The sequence below is a fragment of the Ambystoma mexicanum genome, chromosome 8, assembly GCF_040938575.1.
Source record: "Ambystoma mexicanum isolate Mex_15411 chromosome 8, UKY_AmexF1_1, whole genome shotgun sequence".
In the NCBI taxonomy this organism is placed as follows: Eukaryota; Metazoa; Chordata; class Amphibia; order Caudata; family Ambystomatidae; genus Ambystoma; species Ambystoma mexicanum.
In genome coordinates this window covers 513,159,260-513,178,641 of record NC_090929.1, presented here as the reverse complement: position 1 = coordinate 513,178,641, position 19,382 = coordinate 513,159,260, and the positions used below count along the sequence as shown (strand labels likewise).

Below are 19,382 nucleotides of genomic sequence, written 5' to 3'. Positions count from 1 at the left end.
GATCTCATTAGCTGCCGCTGGGGAACAGTGGAGCTACTTGCTGCACGGATTCCGGAGGGTAAGTGCTGCTTGCTGTGGCTCCCACGAGAGAGAAGCAGAGCGAATAGAAGCCAGAAAGCAGAGGAGAGAAACCTGAAGGAGCTGCCATATACAACCGGTGAGTGAGTAGAAGGGAACATTTATACTGGTGCGCTCTGGGGACTGAAAACAAGTATGTTTGAATGCGGAACAAACTGTAAGCTGTTATAAGCACTTTGGAAGTCCAAAACAAGTGTCTTTGAATACTGAACAAGCTGCAAGTTATTACAAACACTTTTGAAAGTTGAAACACGTAATACTGAATACCGAACTGACTGAAAGACATTGTGAACACATTTGAATGCCGCACAGAACGTAAGTCAGCAGTGAGCACTTGTGAATGCAATGAAAGCAAGGTGGTTCTTATGGTAGACACCACAGAATGAATTGTATGAGACACAAGTGGTGGCAAAGCCAAGAGATTGCCAAGAAAGTTATGGAATGAGAAAACTAAGTTTTGGCCGAAGATAGAGGAACCCAAGGAACTGCAAGTTGGGCGAAAACCTGTTTTGGCAAAACCCACAGAAATACAGAAAGTGTAACAAAGTGCATAGAGGTATCGGTTGTGTGACCTATAATGGATGGATCATGTGGTCCGACAACTGCGCCTAGACTGAATGCCCCCTTCTTGGAAATAACCTAGAAAAGTAAATATAAAGAAGCTTATGTTTTGCAACAGTTGCTGAAGTGATTTTGAAATGATGAACCGTAGCAATCTGTGTGAACTAGAGAAAATCCCGGATGACCAAAGATTTGAACTGGTATTGTTTTTGGAAAGCTGGAAGATTAAAGCTGGTATTGTTTTTGATAGCTGGACAATTTGAACTCTTGGGGAGGGGAACTCGAAATTTTGTGAACTGTGTTGAACTCATGGGGAAAGGAACCCTGAGGAACTTTATTTTGAACGTTATACATTTTTTGCTGTTGACATTCCTACACATTGTATACAGTTAGATGTGAGAGCAAGTATAGGATTCGGACACAGCCAGACCTTTGATTTGAACTTGCTGACACAGCTTCTTTAGGCAGCGAAATCCCACCTTAGTATAACCAAGTTCGGCCTTACTCCATCCTTGCATTCAAGTAAAATAAAACTTATGATTAGAACTTTGAATCTGTTGTCTGTATTTTACTTCATGATGCCTTCACACTATATGATGGAAGAAAAGGAATCTCCCACGCACCTAATTTGGGTGCAAATACTATGGGAAATGACAGCCATTGAACACATAACATACTCCCGCCAAGGAGGTGCAAATAGATCCTTCATGCAACAATAGGCAGCCCATCATCAACTGTCTTACCCGAGACTATACAGAACTCACATGCCCTCACAGACAAGGAATCCTAAACCTCTGTGAAAATATTCAAGAACCATCCAGCGGGCGTACCACCTGGGCAGTAGGGTGACAGATCCCATGTAAAGTTTGTCATTGTGCCGGTTCGATTTGCTGTTACTACATTTTCTTTATTTTTGTATTATAGCAGAGCCCACCTTTTACTTCACAGTTAATGTTCGACTTGTTGGGTTTCCAAGCGTGTGTTAACAATGGGCCAACATCGTAGTATAACTGGGGAAACCATGTGACCAGACCCTTATGCATTGATTGGCTCCATACTGAATACTGTGTCTAACTATATGCCGAATAGTGTTGAACGTTCTCATTTCTGTTGTTTTACAATGCCGTATTGTTAACATTTCAATAAGATTATTTTTTAAATACAGTGATGTTCACAGGAGCAGTGGAATAAAGGCTTTTCCTGCTGCTTCTGTGGCAGACAGTAGAGGTGGTGGTCTATGTGCAATCCTAAATCTCTACCCGTGCAATCTGTCCCTCCCGAGCAAATCATTAAAATGATGACTTCGGGCCACATTCTGTCTCCAGGAGATCCCAAATAGTCTGGGGGAAGGTGAACAAAGGATTGTGAGAGTCACTGTGGTGAGTAGTGTGTGCTGGAACTCGTATCAAACATTTCGGATGTCGTGGCTTTTGAAATGGCATATTTTGGGTATGCAGTAATAAAATCGTGGCAGAAATTTCACCTTTACCAAAAATTGTGGCAAAAATGCTGTGGTTTGACCCAGTAAAAGTTTAGTTTAGTTTCTTTATTTGTACCGCGCGCCGAACCCTGGGGTAACCGGGCGCCGGAGACTTAGAGACAGTTACAGCATGGCAAAAATATACAATACAGACTGTGAAATAACAACAATAAGTGTAATAGACCGGGTTACAAGATGATGGACAAGGTCATGTAGAGAAGAAGTACATTAAGCAGAATTTTTGTTGGAAAGCCATGTTTTTGTATTGTCTCTAAAAGTCCAAAAGGAAGGTTCTGCTCTAAGGTTTAGCAGCATAGTGTTCCATAGTTTGGCAGCAAGAACAGGGAAGCTGGCGCCACCTGATTTTTTTAGGGAGAATTTGGGAACAGAAAGGCAATGTGAGTATGGCGTTCTGGCTGGTCTAGTTGATGTGTGATTGTGGAACTTGTCTGCCAGGTATTTGGGTGCGTCATTGGAGCGGCATTTATGGACGATGACGAGGGATCTGAGAGTGATTCTGTCTCGTACAGGGAGCCAGTGAGCATCTTGCCTGATGCTGGAGATGTGGGCGTGTCGTGGGATGCTGAGGGCGGCTCTGAGGGCATTATTTTGAAGCACCTGTAGTTTGTTCAGGTTGCGTTCTGACGTGCTGAGAAAGAGGGTATTGCAGTAGTCAATTTTTGAGAGCACTAGCGCTCTGGCTAGTGTAATGCAGCTGGAAGCAGATAGGAAAGGTTTGCAGGCGTTGATAAGCTTGTTTGTATAAGCTGTGGATGAGGCTGTGGCATTCACCTGTCTTTTGAGCGAGAGAGTAGAGTCTAGATAAACCCCAAGGGTTTTAATTTCTTTACTGTGATTAGGTTCCGTCTATGTTGATGGACGCGTAACAGGGGTCTAGTTTGTTTAGCCGTGGTTGGGAGCCGACAAGAAGGAGCTCAGTTTCCTCATCGTTGAGGCATAGACCATGCTCTGCCATCCAGGCTTGGATCTCCAAATATAGGTTGTTGATTCTGGTGGAGTCCTCATCGTAGCACCCTGATAGGGGGATGAGAACCTGGGTATCGTCAGCATAGTTTGTGTATGTGACACTCAGGTTATCTAGGTGGTCAAACAATAGCTTAGTGAAGATATTGTATAGGGTCGGCGAGACGCACAAGCCTTGAGGGACGCCGCAGGTGATGGGGACAGGGAGTGCTGAGGCCACCGGGGAAAAGACCCAGGTGGTTCGGCTGGCTAGGAAGGACTGGATCCAGGCAGTCGCCTTGGTTAGAGAAGGCCGCTGAGGTCATCAGATGTTCCGTGAGGATCTGATGTTCGACGAGGTTGAAGGCTGCTGATAGATCTAGCAGTAAGAGAATGGCTAGATTACCCTTGTCCTTTGCCTCGTCCATCTGGATTTTTTGGTCCAGTAAGGCTGACTCTGTTCGGTGAGAGTCAGCCTTAGCCTGAAGCCGGATTGTCTGAGACCCAGGAGGTTGTCTTCTTCCAGGTGCTTCTGCATTTGCAGGTAGGCCACTCTGTCTAAGATCTTTAGGATGTAGGGAACAGTGGTGATTGGCCTGTAGTTGGTTGGGTTATTGGGTCTAGATTAGGTTTTTTTTAGTAGTGGCATGTCTGAGGCCTCCTTGAGGCTGCTAGGCACTGAGCTTGATTTGAAGGATGCGTTGATAAGGGCTGTTATGAAGGGGGCCAGAATGTTGGCGCCTTCCTGGATGATGGGAGCTGGGCAAGAGTCCCCTTGGCATCTGGAGGGTTTGAAGCCCTTAATGATGCTTTCTACTTATTTAGTGGATACTGGTGAGAAGGAGAAGGGGGTGGACGGTGGATGGTTTGTTTTTTTGGAGAGGCTAAGCTTTTTCTGTTCGATTTTGGATTGTAACGTGGTGATTTTGTCTGCTAGGGCTTTTTGAATCCTTTCACACCAGTCTGCATCTTTCACGTAGGTTTCTGCCAGTGTAGGGGGGGATTCGAGTTCCCTGAGGATATTGAAAAGCTCTTTTGTTTTGGATTTGGTGCACTCAATTCTGTGTCATATTTCTCTTTTTTGGCTTTGAGGATGGCAGTTTTGTAGGTGGTGGCTGCTATCAAGAGTTGTGTTTTGTTGGATAGGTTGGGCGTTTTTCTCCAGGTGGCTTCTGCGGCTTGTTTGGAGTTTCGGAGGGTTTTTAGTTCTGGTGTGAACCATTTGTTCATTGGGCTGCCGGTTTGGCTTTGGTGAGTTTGAGTGGCGTGATGGTGTCTACTGCTGATTCTAACGTTTTGTTGTAGAGGTCAGCAAGTTTCTCCGCATCTAGGTTAACGTAGTTTGTGGGGGTGAGGATATTGTCTATAAGTGGGCGAAGGTTTTGTAAGTTAATGTTGCGGTTATTTCTGGTGAGGGTTTGGGGGATGATGGGGGTTGGAGTGTTTGGTTGTGATTTCCCTTGGATGGAGAAGGAAATGGCATGGTGGTCAGACCATGCAGTTTGCTCGTTTTTTGTGATGGCCGTAGAGCAGTTGAGATCCGCTAGCCAGTCCCGGGTCCTGCCTTTGTTGTGGATACGGTCTGTGATTCTGAGCTTGAACCCTAGTTGGGAGATGGTGCTTTCCAGGGAGAGCGCATTGGCATCGTTTGGGTCGCCGAGACCGAGGTTGAGGTCGCCAAGTAGGATAATTTGAGATCCTGTTTTGGTGTTGGTGGTCAAGAGGTCAGATATCTCTTCCTCAAATGTGGTGATGGTACCTGGGGGTCTGTAGATGAGGTGTAATAGTACTGTTTGTGTAGCAGAGTTTTGGAGCTTGGCTGACAGAAGTTCTGCAGACCGGAAGCTGGGCGGTGGAGTTAGTCTAAGGCCAGGGGATGTTTTGGCGATGAAGGCTACCCCTCCTCCTTTACCTATGTCCCGGTCTTTCCTTAGTATTGAATAACCTTCTGGGATGGCGAGGGATAGAGCTGGGCCTGCTGCTTGGTGCAGCCAGGTTTCAGTGATAGCCAGGAAGTGCAGGTTGTTGGCAGAGATGAAGTCTGCGATATCTAGCGCATGGGCGACCAGGGAGCGGGCATTGATGAGGGCGCCCTTGATCAGTGGCTGTTCAGAGGTGCTCAAGGGGACTATTTGGGTGGTGTTCAAAATTCGAGCGGTGTTAGTTTGATTGTGCGTGGGATGAGGGGAGTGTCTTTTGGCGAGTGTCTTGGGGGTTATGAACCGAGAGCCGAGTCTCAGGTTTCTGTCTTTCAATGTGCATGGGTTCCAAGGAGCGGGCGGAGCAGCAAATCGGCGGATCCAATCTATGGGGCTGAGGGTGCCGTTCGGCTGGTCAATATGTTGGGCCTCGAAAAAACCCATAGTCGAGGTGTATGAGGGATGTTGGGTTGGGGGTGATTGTGGACGGGGTTTGTGACGGGTGGTGTTGTTGTGGTAGAGCAAGGCGGGTGTAGCTGTTAAGGTGAGAGTGGCTAAGTAGAAGTTTTCCATGGGTGGTCAGTGTGAGACCTGGATGTAGTTGGGTGAGGTTGACTAGATGGCAATAGAGTAGTTTGAGGTGGGGCGGGAGCCGACTAGGTCGGGATAGGCAGGAAGGCAAGTAGTCAAAATCAGAATAAGGTACAATGGGCAGGCACAGTGGTCAGCAGACTAAGGCACAATGGCTCGCAAGTAGGCACATTCAAAAGTGAGGCGCAGTGGTCAACTCAGAGAGGCAGTATAATGGGTGCAGCGGGTTAGCTAGTGCTGCAGGGTGAGCAGATTCAAATTTTTCTCAGGTAGTACAAGATAGCAGAAGTGCAAAGCATGACAGTGGGCAGAAACCAAACGGGCAGATTCGAATTGTGCTCATATAGTACAAAATAGCAGACTGTGCAACTTATAACTACAAAATAGCAGACTGTGCAATGTATAACTAAGGGCAAATCAAGTTGGATAGTACAGGGCAGGCAGATTCGAATTGTGCTCATATAGTACAAAATAGCAGACTGTGCAACATATAACTAAGGACAAATCAAGTTGGCTAGTACAGGGCAGGCATATTCGAATTGTGCTCATATAGTACAAAATAGCAGACTGTGCAACGTATAACTAAGTGCAAATCAAGTTGGCTAGTACAGGGCAGGCAGATTCGAATTGTGCTCATATAGTACAAGATAGCAGACTGTGCAACGTATAAATAAGGGCAAATCAAGTTGGCTAGTACAAGGCAGGCAGATTCAAATCATGCTTGATTGTAATAAGTAGCAGAGGTGCAAAGCATAACAGTGGACCAAATTAGGCAAATTCGCAATATGCTGAAATGAAGGAGTATTGGAAGGATACAGTAACAGGCTAGATGCGGAGCCTAACACTGGCAGCAATAAGGCATGGAGAGTATAGTAACAGGCTTAATGCAAAGTTCATGCTGAGTGCATTGACTACAGTACACCAGACTCCGGTAAAGGCGGTTGGAGGCAGAGACAGTTACGCCGTGGAACCAACAAGGCAATCCTAATAGTGGTCGTACCAAGTGTGGTGAGCTGCGCGCGACCGTAGGTTCAGTGAGGTCTAGACATGGGACGTAGTAGGGCAGGTGCAGCCATCCATAGACAGATGTGCTGAGCTGAGCATGTATTACAAATACACATAAGCATTCCTAGGTGGATGCGCTGCTATGCAATGTTGCATTACAGCAAGAAAGGCAACAACATGGTGCGGAGGACCAAAGTCTATGATGCACAAGAGCCATCGCGAAGTGCAGCGCATGTGGGATTTATGGCAAGGTTGTGACTGGGAAAGAGATGGTGAGCTGTAAGTTCAGGGCGAGCTTACCGAGATGAGGCCAGGGTCCATGGCCCAGGCCCTGGACGCCTCCGGACAGACTCCAGACAGGAAGCCTTGGTGTGTGGCCTTAGTGGGTGTGCCAGCTTGACGCCTTCCAGCGACGGGATTGGCTGAAGAGCGGGTCGGAAGCCAGTCAGGCCAGGTTCACACTGAAGTGGGCTGTGTGATCTGGCGAATGTAGGCGGGTGGCCATCTTGGAGTTGGTTGTAGCCTCGAGGAGGCTAATGGCGGCCAATACAAATAATCACCCTTAATGCAGCAACCGAAGCACGGTGCTGCACGGAGCACTGACAATGCAGCTTCCCTCGAATTGTGGGTAGTAAAGCAGATTTCGAATCTGCTCGTGGCACCAGATGTGAAAGGTGGGGTATGGCGGTCCTGCCAAGGTAAAACAACCCTAGCCTCACCTGGAGTGGAGGCAGCACTGCTCCTGCAGTGAGGGGGGTCCTAGGCCCATCGGAATCCGGACGAACTGATGCAAGCAAAGGTGTACCCCATTATACCATTTAAGGGGAGCGGGGGTTGCGGGAGTGTCCCCACCTCCCTTTAAATGGTATAATGGGTCTGGGTGTTGCGGGGGTGTCCCCCGTATCCTTTACATGTATTGCGATGGCAAAACCACAGGCTTTTTGCCGCAATTTGTTGTTTAAACGGCCATTTTTGCCACAATTGTAACACATGGAACCATATTTTGTGATCTCCTGTACGCTACACCTTTTTATTCACAAATGTGTGCCTTGATCAACAAAAATGTAGGGTTGCCCAATGACTGGCCTAATGATCATTGCCAAAACAATGGCTTTCACTATGATTAATGCAACATATGAAGAGGTGGACTGGCATATGGGGATTTCAGGAGGTTCTCCAACAAGTCAGTATCCCTTAACATCTAGCAGAGAAAGGACAGAGTGTACACGTGACACATGATGGTTGGTTGGCCATGCAATATATGAAGTCACTGGCAATTATTTTGGATGTCTCCTTGTTTCTTAGATTATGATGGCCCCAGTTCTTCCTCAGAACAACTAGTGGGCAGAAGTGAGGGTTTGTAAGTGCAAAATGACTTCCACACAGGCAGGAGGAAGAAAGAAACCGGGCTTGTGTGGAAGAATTAGGTTCGGGGAAGGTGAACTTGATTTGGGTGTAAAGCAGAGATGTAGCCAGGACTGTCTAACACTTGGGGCCTGACGCTAATGCAGTTGGGCCGACCACAGTGACATTAACCTCTGCAAATGCCCACACAGCACTGCAGGGTGGACATTTACAGAATTTGGCTGGGCCTTGGCCCTCAGGCCCTACCCTGTCTACGCCAGAGCTGTACTTGATCAAAAGGAGAAAATGACCCAGGTGGAATGAGAACATGACCCAGGCACAGGATAACTTAACCCATTCAGGAGGGAAGCTGAACTCATTAGAATGGATAATTTGCCTCAGGTAGAAAGACAACTTGCCTAAATCAGAAAGAATGCCTTACTTAGGCAGTTTGTGATTTGACACCCAGCTGGAGTCACTGGTCTGGAGGCCAGTTGGAGTCACTGGTCTGGAGACCAGCTGGATTCACCGGTCTGAGGGCTAGCTGGATTTGCCGGTCTGGGGGCCAGCTGGAGTCGCCGGTCTGGAGGCCAGCTGGATTCGCTGGTCTGGGGGCCAGCTGGAGTCGCCGGTCTGGAGGCCGAGTGGAGTCGCCGGTCTGGAGGCCGAGTGGAGTCGCCAGTCTGGAGGTCAAGTGGAGTCGCCAGTCTGGGGGCCAACTGGAGTCGCTGGTCTGGGGGCCAGCTGAAGTTGCCGGTCTGGAGGCACGCCAGTGTCCATCTGGCCGCCAGCTAGTATATGTCTGCAGGCCGACTGCAGTCCTGTCTGAAGGCCACCCAGGCTTGGGCCAAAGACCAACTGGACTCAAGAAGGAAGAACAGTTTTTAAGCTAAACTCTGTAAAAGGAGAAGCTAGCTAAGACACGTGCATAATATCTGCCAGGTCATAAGGAAGAGGAGGAGGCAATATAAAGAGTCATTTAAGACCAGAAAAAAGTCCTTCCAACAAGGAGAGTGTCACAGAGCATTAGGTCCTAGAGACACAAACTCGGCCACAGTACCCAGGCTGTTTCGTCCGATCTGAACGCCTGAACCCCAACAAAATGATGACTATAATACTATTGTTTTTCGTCTTGACATAATAGTTGTCGGCAAATAGAGGAGTAATTTTGTACTCTCTCCATGATGCTAAACTTAGTTGTGCTCCAGGTGCATTAGTACATATTTGTAGTTTGTCTTGGGAGAAGAGGTCACTGATTGGACAGCTTCCAACATGACTGACTCCAAATAACAATCTTACAATCTTCCTCCTCCCACATGTGACAGCCTGGTCGCGTGCCCGGGTGCTGCACAGCTTTAAAGCAGACAATTAGAACAATAGCTAATTAGCCCAGCTAGTCCCTCTTTGTTTTGGATGTCACCTCCGCGAAGTGCTCTTTACCAGCTAAGCCTGGAAAACACAGCCCGGGCAGAACTTAGTTATTTTATGCAGCTCAAAAAATATATAATCACCAGGGAAGTCGAAGGCCCTTCGAGATATAAATAGAGAACACAACGCCAGCAGGATCGAGAGAGGAGGGGGTTGGGCTAGCAAGATTGTGAGTGGGTGTAAGTGGTACATGGATCCTTTTGCTATCCCGGGGTCCTTAGCACGGACGCTGGTGGCTTGCTGTGCTGCATGTGCATAGCAAGCATACTCATTAAATGTTAAATGTTTGTGCGCAACAAGTTTGAAATCTAAATTTAAAAACATCATTGATCTATATTATTACCTTACTTTTGCTGATCGGTTTCTTATAAATGTTGCCTTTCCTTTTCAGAACATATAAACGAGGATTTTCTGGCCAGGACCAGGAGTTGCCCCCGGAAGATTCCCATCCACAATACCACCAGTATCCTGCAGGCCGGGTGGTGCAAGGAGGTGTTGTCACTAACGGAGCAGAGTGTGAGAGTTGCAAAGTGCATGTAGTCCTGGTGGAGCAGGCTTCCTTAAGTGAGACGTTCTGGTGTCCCCAGAACAGGCAGCATTCCCGCTGTCAAGAAAGTGCAGAGGAGTCCTGTTGCCGGGCGGCACAGGAAGAGTTTGTCCCCTGCAGACCCGGCGTCTGCGGGACTCAGTGCCCGTTCAAGAAGAGGTGGGTGGCGTTGGCCGTACCGGGAACCCTTTCCTTGGAGTTCGCTGGCAAACTGTGTGCCGAGCGGCGCAGCCACAGAGCCTGAGGTGAGAGGAGAGTGCATTAAGCGAGGTATGTCTCTGGAGGATACCTCAGGGGCAACGTGCTCGCCTTGGAAGCAAGATGACACAGAGCAACAGGTTCGATCCCCGGCTCAGCGTTTAGAAAGCTCTGGGTATTAAGCGTGTTATAAATAACCTGTCATATGTCGTTGGGCCGTTGTCCGATGGTGGAAAAAGAATCCAGGAGGAATGGTGACGTCACCAAGACCACAAGGAGCGTCTCAGCTGGGAAGGCTGGAACGCAACATCATGCTGGAACGCAACGTCACGTTGGAGTGCAACGTATCTCCCAAGGGGATTTTGGATCTTGCTGTTCTGGAACATAGTATCGGTGTAACGATTATTGCTGGGCCTGGCAGCAAAGGGGAAGTCTGTAACCATGGAAGGGGAGTGAAGAAACAGAAATCGTGTCCTGTGGATTCTCTATCAATGGATTGTAGCCTGCACATTGAATAAAGTAGGCGCTGTGTTTCTGGTGTTGCTGTGGGCAACGGTATCCATCCCATCTTTAAGGTGGGAAAACCGTCTTGTGAGGAGTTTTGTGAAAAACCTAAGAGAACTGGATCCAGATCTTTGGTGCCTCTATGTTCAGTTGAAGGCCCTCACTGTATCTGAGGACTAATGGAATTTAGGTGTCTGGGGAGGGCAGTAAATCCTAAAGGATTTATGTTTGTGGATTTGTATTGTGGCCTCTGGGTTAGCGTTTGTTTGTTAGTAGGGTTGGTCATAGGTTGATGTTGTCTGGGACCGGTGAGTGTTGAGTGAATGTCAGTGTCCATGCTGTGGCCCTTAGGTGCCCTACTACTGTTTATTATAGTGTTGTTATGTTTTACTCGCCATGTTCTTAACTCACGTTCTCCCTTCCCATGGGGGTTGGGAGGGGATTTGGACTTGTGGGTGGGGATGTTTTCCTCATCCCCACGAGGAAAACATCCACGTGGGTCATTCCGCGTTTGTTTATTAAATGTGGGAAATTAACCTGTTTATGAGACGGTAACCTGCTTTTCCTTCTGTAGGGGCAAAACTTTGGACATGAGGGTGTGGGGTATGGTTTCCCATCCTATTATGATGGACATTTCCTTGCTGGACGTGCATTTTTAAAAGTGATTCTTACAGGATGGGTTTTCTTTGCATTTTTGGTGTTATGTTGTATGGTCTTCATTTGTTCGTGTTGTCACTGGTGTGTGGGTAGAGTGGTATCATAGTCTTGACAGTGGGGTACAGTCATGGTGTGAGGTGTGATAAGTAAGAGTTGGTTACAGTTGTGATGGAGAGCTTAGAGTTAGACTGTTGGGTACAGTCGTGGTGTGTGGTGAGTGTTGACTGGTGGTTACAGTCATGGTGTGGTGAGTATAGACTGTTGGAATTTTGACTGTTGCTTGCAGTCGTGTGTGTGTGTAGTGAGTATTAGACTGTTGGTTACAGTCGTGGGGTGAGTTCAGTGTTTTGACTGTTGGTTGTAGGTGTGGTGTGGTGTGTGGTGAGTATAGTGTGTTGGTTACAGCCAGAGTTGGTTGTTGGTTACAGTCGGGGAGGTGTGTGTGCGCAGTGTTGGGGAGGTGTGTGTGCGGTGTGTCAGGTTAATCTGTTAGTTACAGCTAGTGTTGGCTATTGGTTACAGTAGGGGAGGTTGTGTGTGTAGTGTAAAGCTGTTGGTTACAGCGGGTATTGTTAGCTGTTGGTTGCAGCTAGTGTTGATTGTTGGTTACAGTCGGGGAAATGTGTGTGCAGTGTGTCAGGTTAAGCTGTTGGTTACAGTCTGGGAGGTTGTGTGTGCGGTGTTAAGCTGTTGGTTACAGCGGGTATTATTAGCTGTTGGTTACAGCCAGAGTTTTGATGGTTGGTTACAGTTGGGGTGGTTGTGTGTGGTGTTAAGCTGTTGAGTTTGACTTTTGGCTATGGTCGGGGCAGGAGGTGTCCTTGGTTTAGTGCGATGTGTTATGTTGGTGCATTCCCACTGTTAAGCAGGTTTTATCCCATTGTGACCGGCGTATGGTATTTCAGTGTTTGCAAAGGTGTTGTGTTCTGTGAAGGCGCGCAACATCTTTGCAATTGGTGTTTTGCTGTCTGCGTGTTTACCCATCGCAGGAGGTGGGTTATGGTGGGTGTTGGTGAACATCACTCATTTTCTTTTGGTTGCTTTTGGGCGTTTGCAGCACCCTTCACATCTGTAGTGCGTGGTGCATCCTGTGGCGTCTGGGCACCGTGGTGTTGTCCAGGGTTTGTTCTGGTTAGTGGTCTGCAGCAGTTTTGTGAGCAGATATTGTTCAGCATGCCCTTGCATTTTACTGGGCACATTGTTGCTGCGCATAAGGTCTCCTCTTTTGTGTCTACTGTCACATTATCATTTGAAGTGTAGTAATGTGCCTATGTACATTACATCATGCTTAGCTGTCAGTGTGATGGCTGTCAGTGGAATGCTATGGTGTCAGCAGAATGGGATGCTGTCACTTGGAATGTTGGGGTGGTTTGAAGCATAATGTTCTGGGGGACATTTAATGGGACCTGAGCTGGTGTGTGGATGGGCCATTGTTTTTCCTGTGCTACACTAGGAATTATGGTGTACATTTGAGCATGAATAAACCGATTAACTTACCTGCTTTCCTGCCTGGTATATAGAAGAACAACACCCACCTTGGTTTCTTCATATTTCCCCCAAAACCTGATGCAGAGACTATGCGTACATTTTCATTAGGGTCTGGAACAAGACTCTGGCAGGCTGGAGCTGGCATTTGCAAGACTGAGTGGCCTCCTGACAGGCAAGGTGGTTTGCTGCCATGTTTGTGTACTGGCTAATAATGGACATGGGTGGGAGGGGGTTTCTCTTGGAGTGGTTGGGGACGGCTTCTACCGAGGTTGGCTAGGTTCCTGGCATAGGTGGGCTTCCTGGTGGTGTGAACCTCTTTCATCTCAGAATCTCCATTCAGGAAATGTGCCATTTTTCAAAATGGTAGAAAGTAGGATCAGATACATTTGAAAAGCACCCAGACAAACCAGGGTCTTTGAAATGTTGGAAACCAGTCCTGGAACATTCTCCCAAATGAGGTGGGTGAATACAACTACCAAGATCCATCATAAGACATGCTCTGTCCCCCCAAAGTCCCCCCATCCCTTCTGCTTACTAAGGTGATGGTCATAGGCTCCAGTAGCTAATCTGGATGAAGAGTTCACAATTTGAAGCAGAATGGATGGAAAAGAAAATAAGGAAAGCAAGTGGGGCAATTAACCTAAACATTTGCTGCTTTGAGATGAGATTTGCCTATGAGTTCTCTAATGTTAAGTGCAGTTTTGCCTACCAACAGGCATCTAATCCTTGAGGAATCAATCCGGTCTGTAACAATGGCAGGGTAGTTTAATGTGGCACCAAAATGTTATGTTCTGTGGGTTTGCACACTGGGGATACAAACTGCCTTTTCAAGTGTAGGCTTATAGCTGCCAGGATGCAGGGGGATCATCTTAGTCTTGTGTTTGGTAGGTGTTGGTGTCTGGGACCAGAATGATCGATGCTAGCAGAAGATTTGCTGAAGCGAAGAACTTGACAAGGGCTTGCTTGTTGTATCATGGGTACGTGATAGCGTAAGCGATGGTTCATAAATTAATTTTGCAGCTGCAGATTTGTGTAGGCCCCATTTTGGGGACTTAGAGGGCATTGTGTGCGACCGCGCAGAATTTGAGGATTGTTCATGCTTGGAGTAGCAGCCGGTACAGCTGTTTTAGGACAGGCGCAGTGCAGCTCGTCTCTGGATGGAGTGGTAAGATTAAGTCAACTCTTGTGAAACGTTTGCAGCGGTGCAATCAGCCCTCTAAGTATCAGCATTCAGTAATCAATATTTTCTCCGCCCAACCCGCTAACTATGGTAGCTGGGAGTTTTTCAGCTCACAATACCGTGATATGATAATTATGATTTAGAAAATATTTGAATAAGTCCACGGTACCCTCACAGTTTACTGCTGCTCTTGTGATTTTCACTTTCAGAATGGGCATTTGGTATCCTTGAATGGTGATTGACTGGTATTTTACGGCATGTATTTTGCCAGTTTTAGCGCTGTTTATGCTCATGATGCATTCATTTCTCCTGCACATAATGGACAGAAGGAGCACATTGTGGTGCACTGTTTCATATGGGAGACACCGGAAAGTCACACTGTACACTGTATATCGTCAGCACTATGGCTGGGTTAAGGTTTTATTTTCCTTTTCATCAATCTCCAATAGCGAATCAGGTTCAAAATCCCCCAAAAGTGTTCTTTTGACACTAAGCAAAGCTTTGCCGATTGCTGGTGGATTGATGTTTCTGAACAATTACTCTCTTCTTTTTTTAGTTATTGAGTTCGTTGTTGTAACAAAAAGATTTTTTATTAATCATACATTTTATTACGTCTCAAATGGATATTATTTTTAAAAGAATAGGGTCTTTTTTTCAGATGTAATTATTTTTGTAACAAATTGACATGTGTTAGCCTATTTCTAAGTGTGAATCATATAGGCCAATTATAAAATTCATCAGCAAAGGATAGTTGTGGGCAAAAACTGCCCAATTAACAGGTGTTCGAGTTGCCCCAGGCATAATCGGCAAAGCAGCTGAAGTTAATTCCTTAGGGGGTGTGAGGAACCTAAGGGTGTCCTCGCTTATTTTCCCCCAGAATACTCTTCTTAAGTAGCCAGGGAAAGGACTGTATCTCCTCTTTCCCTTTCATAATAACCCTCTATCCCTAAAGCCTTTGTGGCATATTGTCAACTTCTTCCCTTCTCCTTTCAATCTGTTCCCCAGAAACATCTTAGTACTGGGACGAGGAAGAGACCAACCAGGAGGACACATCCTCATTTATTGGACACACACACATATAGTAGACACCAAATGATATATGATATGATATTTTATTTATAGCACGCCTATACATAAGTGTTTCAAGGCGCGGCGAGGCAGGGGAAGGGAACAAGACAACGATCTTACTAGGCCCAGTGACATTTAGCACGTGCAAGTGCAGGGGAGAGGGAAGGGCCAGGGAAGGGGAGGAGGAGCAAGTGCAAGACATAGGATCAAACATTGAAAACAGAAGTGCGGCCAGCAGGTGGCAGTGCAGGCTAAAGTGCAGAAAAACAAGTGATGGATAATTGCAGCTAGGGGGGTTGTAGGTTTGCAGATACTACCCCAAGTGCAGGGTTGCCAGGAGGCAGTGCAGACGTGCAACTGGGAGGGTAGAGACCGAGGTCCATGGTTCAGAGGGTAGCCAGTTAACCAGTGCAGTATCAGACAGGAGATCAGCAAGGTAGCAGAAGATAGAAGGCAGAAGAAAAGAGGTAAGTCTTGAGCTGCTTCCGGAACCGGAGATGGTTCTGCTCACGTTTCAGAGAGGTAGTGAGGCTGTTCCAGAGGGCTGTGCCAGCCGAAGAGAGATATCTGCCCCCAACGCGTTGCTTGGAAAAGCAAAGGAGTTGGAGGTGGAGGAGCGAAGAACGAAGAGCTTGAGAACTCAATGACCCACACCTGGGGTCAGTTAACACACCTGATGGATATAGAAATGCCCGCCATTCTGAAGGATGAACGTGCTGGAGGAAAGGAAGTTGGAGTCCTAGGTGGCTGGAGCAGTGCTATGCAGGAGAAGGGGATGCCATAGCCATGGTCGGCTCTGCGAGGGTCCGTAGGTCCTGCTATCCGCCAAAGCGGATCTGGTGGGCAGATGCTGTTGAGCTCCCCGTGACCGCAGCCACCTCCAAAGGAAGCCAGGAGAGCGGGCAGTACATGCGGTGCAGACTGCGAGAGGAAGGCAGAGTCTGGAAAAGCTGGGAAGCAGCACAAGCCTGCAGAAGCCTGTTGTGGAGGACGCCAGAAGGAGGAACACTGCCGTGTGCGACCGGTGAGTGTAAAGCCAATATACACTCTGACCAGGGCACTCCGGAAATATATAGCAAAGTCCTTTGCAAATGCTGAGTGAACAGCAAAGTGAATAAAAGTACTGTTGAATGCCGGAACAAGTATTATCAAGATATGGAATGAACTACAACCGATTGAAAACAATTGTAAATGCCGCACAAGGTGAGTTGGATGCTCATGAACGGAGCGAAAGCCAAGTAGTGCAGGCAAAAAGAGTCAAGGAGTGCAGTGTGTGAAACAAGCAAAGGCAAAGTCAAGAGAATACTAAAGAGGTACGAAGATGGAAAACTAAAAAGAGGCCCAAAGTCCGGAGGGGCCCAGGCATGACAAGCTGACAGAGACTTGTGTTGGCAAGAGGCAGAGAAATACAAAAAGAATATTAATGTGCATGGTGCCTAAAGCAGCCAGAGGACAGTGTCTGGAGAATGTGTCACTGAGGAATCAACTTAGCATCACCATCAGATGGAACCAGTGGCTAAGTGTTGATGGAAGCCGTCAGAAAGGGTTTTGGTTGCGTGACATTTAATTGGTGGACCATATGGTCCGAAAACTGTGCCTAGACCGGGTGCCCTATTTTGGAAAAAGCCAATGAATCCATATTTGAAGTCAAGCTTATGTGTTACTACATCTTTGTCTGAGAAACTGAAGTTAAGAAATAGAACTGTGTCGTCTACGAGTGCTGGGAGCTTGGAACTTTTGAGAAAAGAAGTCACGAACTGGGAAGTGTCCCAGGGGATCGTGTTATTTTTGGAAAGCTGGAAGTTTGAACTCCTGGGTAAAGGAACCTCGACTTGGGAAGTGCCCCAAGGAACTGGGTTATTTCTGGAAAGCTGGATGTTTGAACTCTTGGGGAAAGGGACCTTGACTTGGGTGGTATCCCAGGGAACTGTGTTATTTTTGGAAGCTAGAAGGTTTGAACTCTTGGGGAAGGGAATTCCAATATTTCGAGAACAATTTTGAACTTGGGGAAGGGGTAGCTGATCTTAAGCCAAGAGCCAGAAGAAGCTCTGCACTTTTTTTAACACTATTCTTTTGAGGCTGACATCCCTACACGTAGTATACAGTTAGTTGTGAGGGCAGTTATAGGTTTTGGACACAAGCAGAGACTTAAGGTGGACATCCTGACACAGACTATCCTTAGTTTTGTTTAGGTAATGAAATCCCACCTTAGCATAGGGCAAGTTAGGCCTTCCTCCATCCTGCCTTGAAAGTTAAATTCATTTACTTTAGGTACAAATTTGAATCCGTTGTCTGTGTCTTGCTTCATGATGCCTTCACAGGGGGCAGGGGAATGTGCAATGGTTTATGTTTTGCTTGAACGGGAATGGTGAGAGGGCAGAGTCTTCTTATTGGACACTGCTACAGATATTGCAATTGCATCCTCGTTGCACACGTCTGATGTATAATTTAGCAGAAAGCATTGGCACCTGTTGCTAGTGGCATTGGACTTTTGGGCAGCTTTCATTCTCTTGACTAGGATTCCTTAGTTTATTATGTCAGATGCCTGGGTGGTCAAGTAGTGCTACAGCATCTTTATGATCAAATGCAGAAGGTTCACCAAACTGTTTAGGCTGACACTGTGTGCGCCTTGGTATATGTGTACTCGTCAATCCAGCAGCCTAAGTGGTCATTGTGTTGCAGTTATATTTGCTGAAGGGCTGCATGTTTAAGGATTTTTTAAAGAAAATTAACGTTTGCAGTGTTTCAGTAGTTGGACTGGAGGAGTGGAGTTCACTGGGGGTCTCTTCAATAGAAAGGGCATTTGCGTTTTTGGGGGGCTGAAGGAGAACGTGTTTTTTTCAGCAATGGTATTCTTGTGTCTGTGATGAGAGACCCTAGAACACAAGCCCCAGTTGATGCATGGTCCTTGGAATGGGTGGAAGACAGAAGAAAAGAAAACATGGCCGCCATGAAGATGGAATGCAAGTCTCCAAGCAGAGCCCTTCTTTTAGTTCCACGACCAAGCAGCATTGTGGGACTGCCAGTGGTAAGGTGATGTGGGGCAGTAGGTGCCTCTTTTCAGATTGTCTTTCTCTCTTCTCCACACTTACCCTCCCAACTTCTCTGATCCACATCTTACATTGTTATCTCCAAACTGTTCATATTCCACCTTTGTGTGTACATTCCTTAGGTTGAAGGACCCTAATCTTCTGAATTACTATTGCCTACATTTTAACAACAGATTAGCAGACAAAACTCATCATAAAATGCATGACTTCCTGAATTCTGAAACCGCAGACTATATTTCCTTTACCAAAACTTGGTTCTATTGCTATTCATTTACAAAGTGCAAGTTGCCCAATGGTAGCATATTTCCACTGTAGAAAACAATTGCTGAGATGGTGAAGTTTGCAATAGCAGCCGGTGGGGATGAGACGCATCTAGATTGCAGATCGTAGAGCCAGATCTTGACTGCTTTGCGGAAGTGGAAAAGGTCCACTAGCTCTCAAATTTGTGAGGTTAGTGGGAGTTTGTAGTCTGGCTGCTTGAAATGAAAGAAAGGGACCTCCCAGGTGTTGGTATCTGATGTTAGGAAGCACAGGTAGATTCACATTTGCACATCTGAGATCGCATGATTGGATGTACAGGATAAATGTAGACACTAAAAAGGTAGGTCAGCACATATGGATACCTTTATTAACCAGGCACAAGGCCAGTTATTGATTAGTGCACCTACTGTTAAGACATGAAGCTGCCTACGGGCTGCAGTTATATGATCTGGGTAGTTTAGTACCAGAAGAGTTCTGCAGTTAGTATGAATATGTTGCACTTTTGAGATTGTGCATTTGGGAAGTCCCGTGTACAATGTATTAGTCAATGTTTGAGTCCACCAGACTAGGCTGGTATTGACCTATCAAGAAATGAGAAAAGAGAAAAAGTGGGGGTTTCTTCTGATTAGACAGAGGTGATGAAAACAAGACTGGGCAATTGAAAATATGTGTGGCAGCATAAATCGTTATGCCCTGATTTCTTACATTGGTGAAATATTCAGGCACAAACTCTGCGCTGGCATCTCAGCTATTGTATGTAAAGACCAAAAAGCCACTACACCTGGTGCCGTGGCCTGATGCCGAGCAGCACGGATATGAGTTAGTGAGCTCTGCTGTGTGCCCCGGTGAATATCCTGTCCAAAATTTGTTAACCACTGTTTCAGACGTTGAGAGGTGAAGGAGAGTAAAAGCGAGGGAATTGGAGGAGAGATGCAAAGAAGAGGGTTTGACAGAAGCAAATAGGGAACAACAAAGTGCCCAAGATAAGATAAGGGCACTGGCTCTTGACGAGGTTTGACAATCGAGTTGGCTGAATAAAGGGAGGATATATGAGCAAGGG

General features: G+C 46.7%; 1 protein-coding gene across 5 annotated transcripts in view; it reads left to right on the top strand.

The window, feature by feature from the left end:
- The window catches only part of MORN1 (MORN repeat containing 1), a 2,351,913-nt gene that overhangs the window by 2,288,297 nt on the left and 44,234 nt on the right, over window positions 1-19,382 (top strand). For 3 of the 5 annotated variants that reach the window (XM_069610187.1, XM_069610186.1, XM_069610183.1), the window contains one exon: window positions 9,761-12,756. The exons of the other annotated variants lie outside the window; for them this stretch is intronic. In XM_069610187.1, the coding sequence (XP_069466288.1) occupies window positions 9,761-9,909 (149 nt within the window). In that variant the 3' untranslated portion in view covers window positions 9,910-12,756. Of the gene's footprint in view, window positions 1-9,760; window positions 12,757-19,382 lie in introns of those variants that run through there. 5 annotated transcript variants of the gene reach the window in all.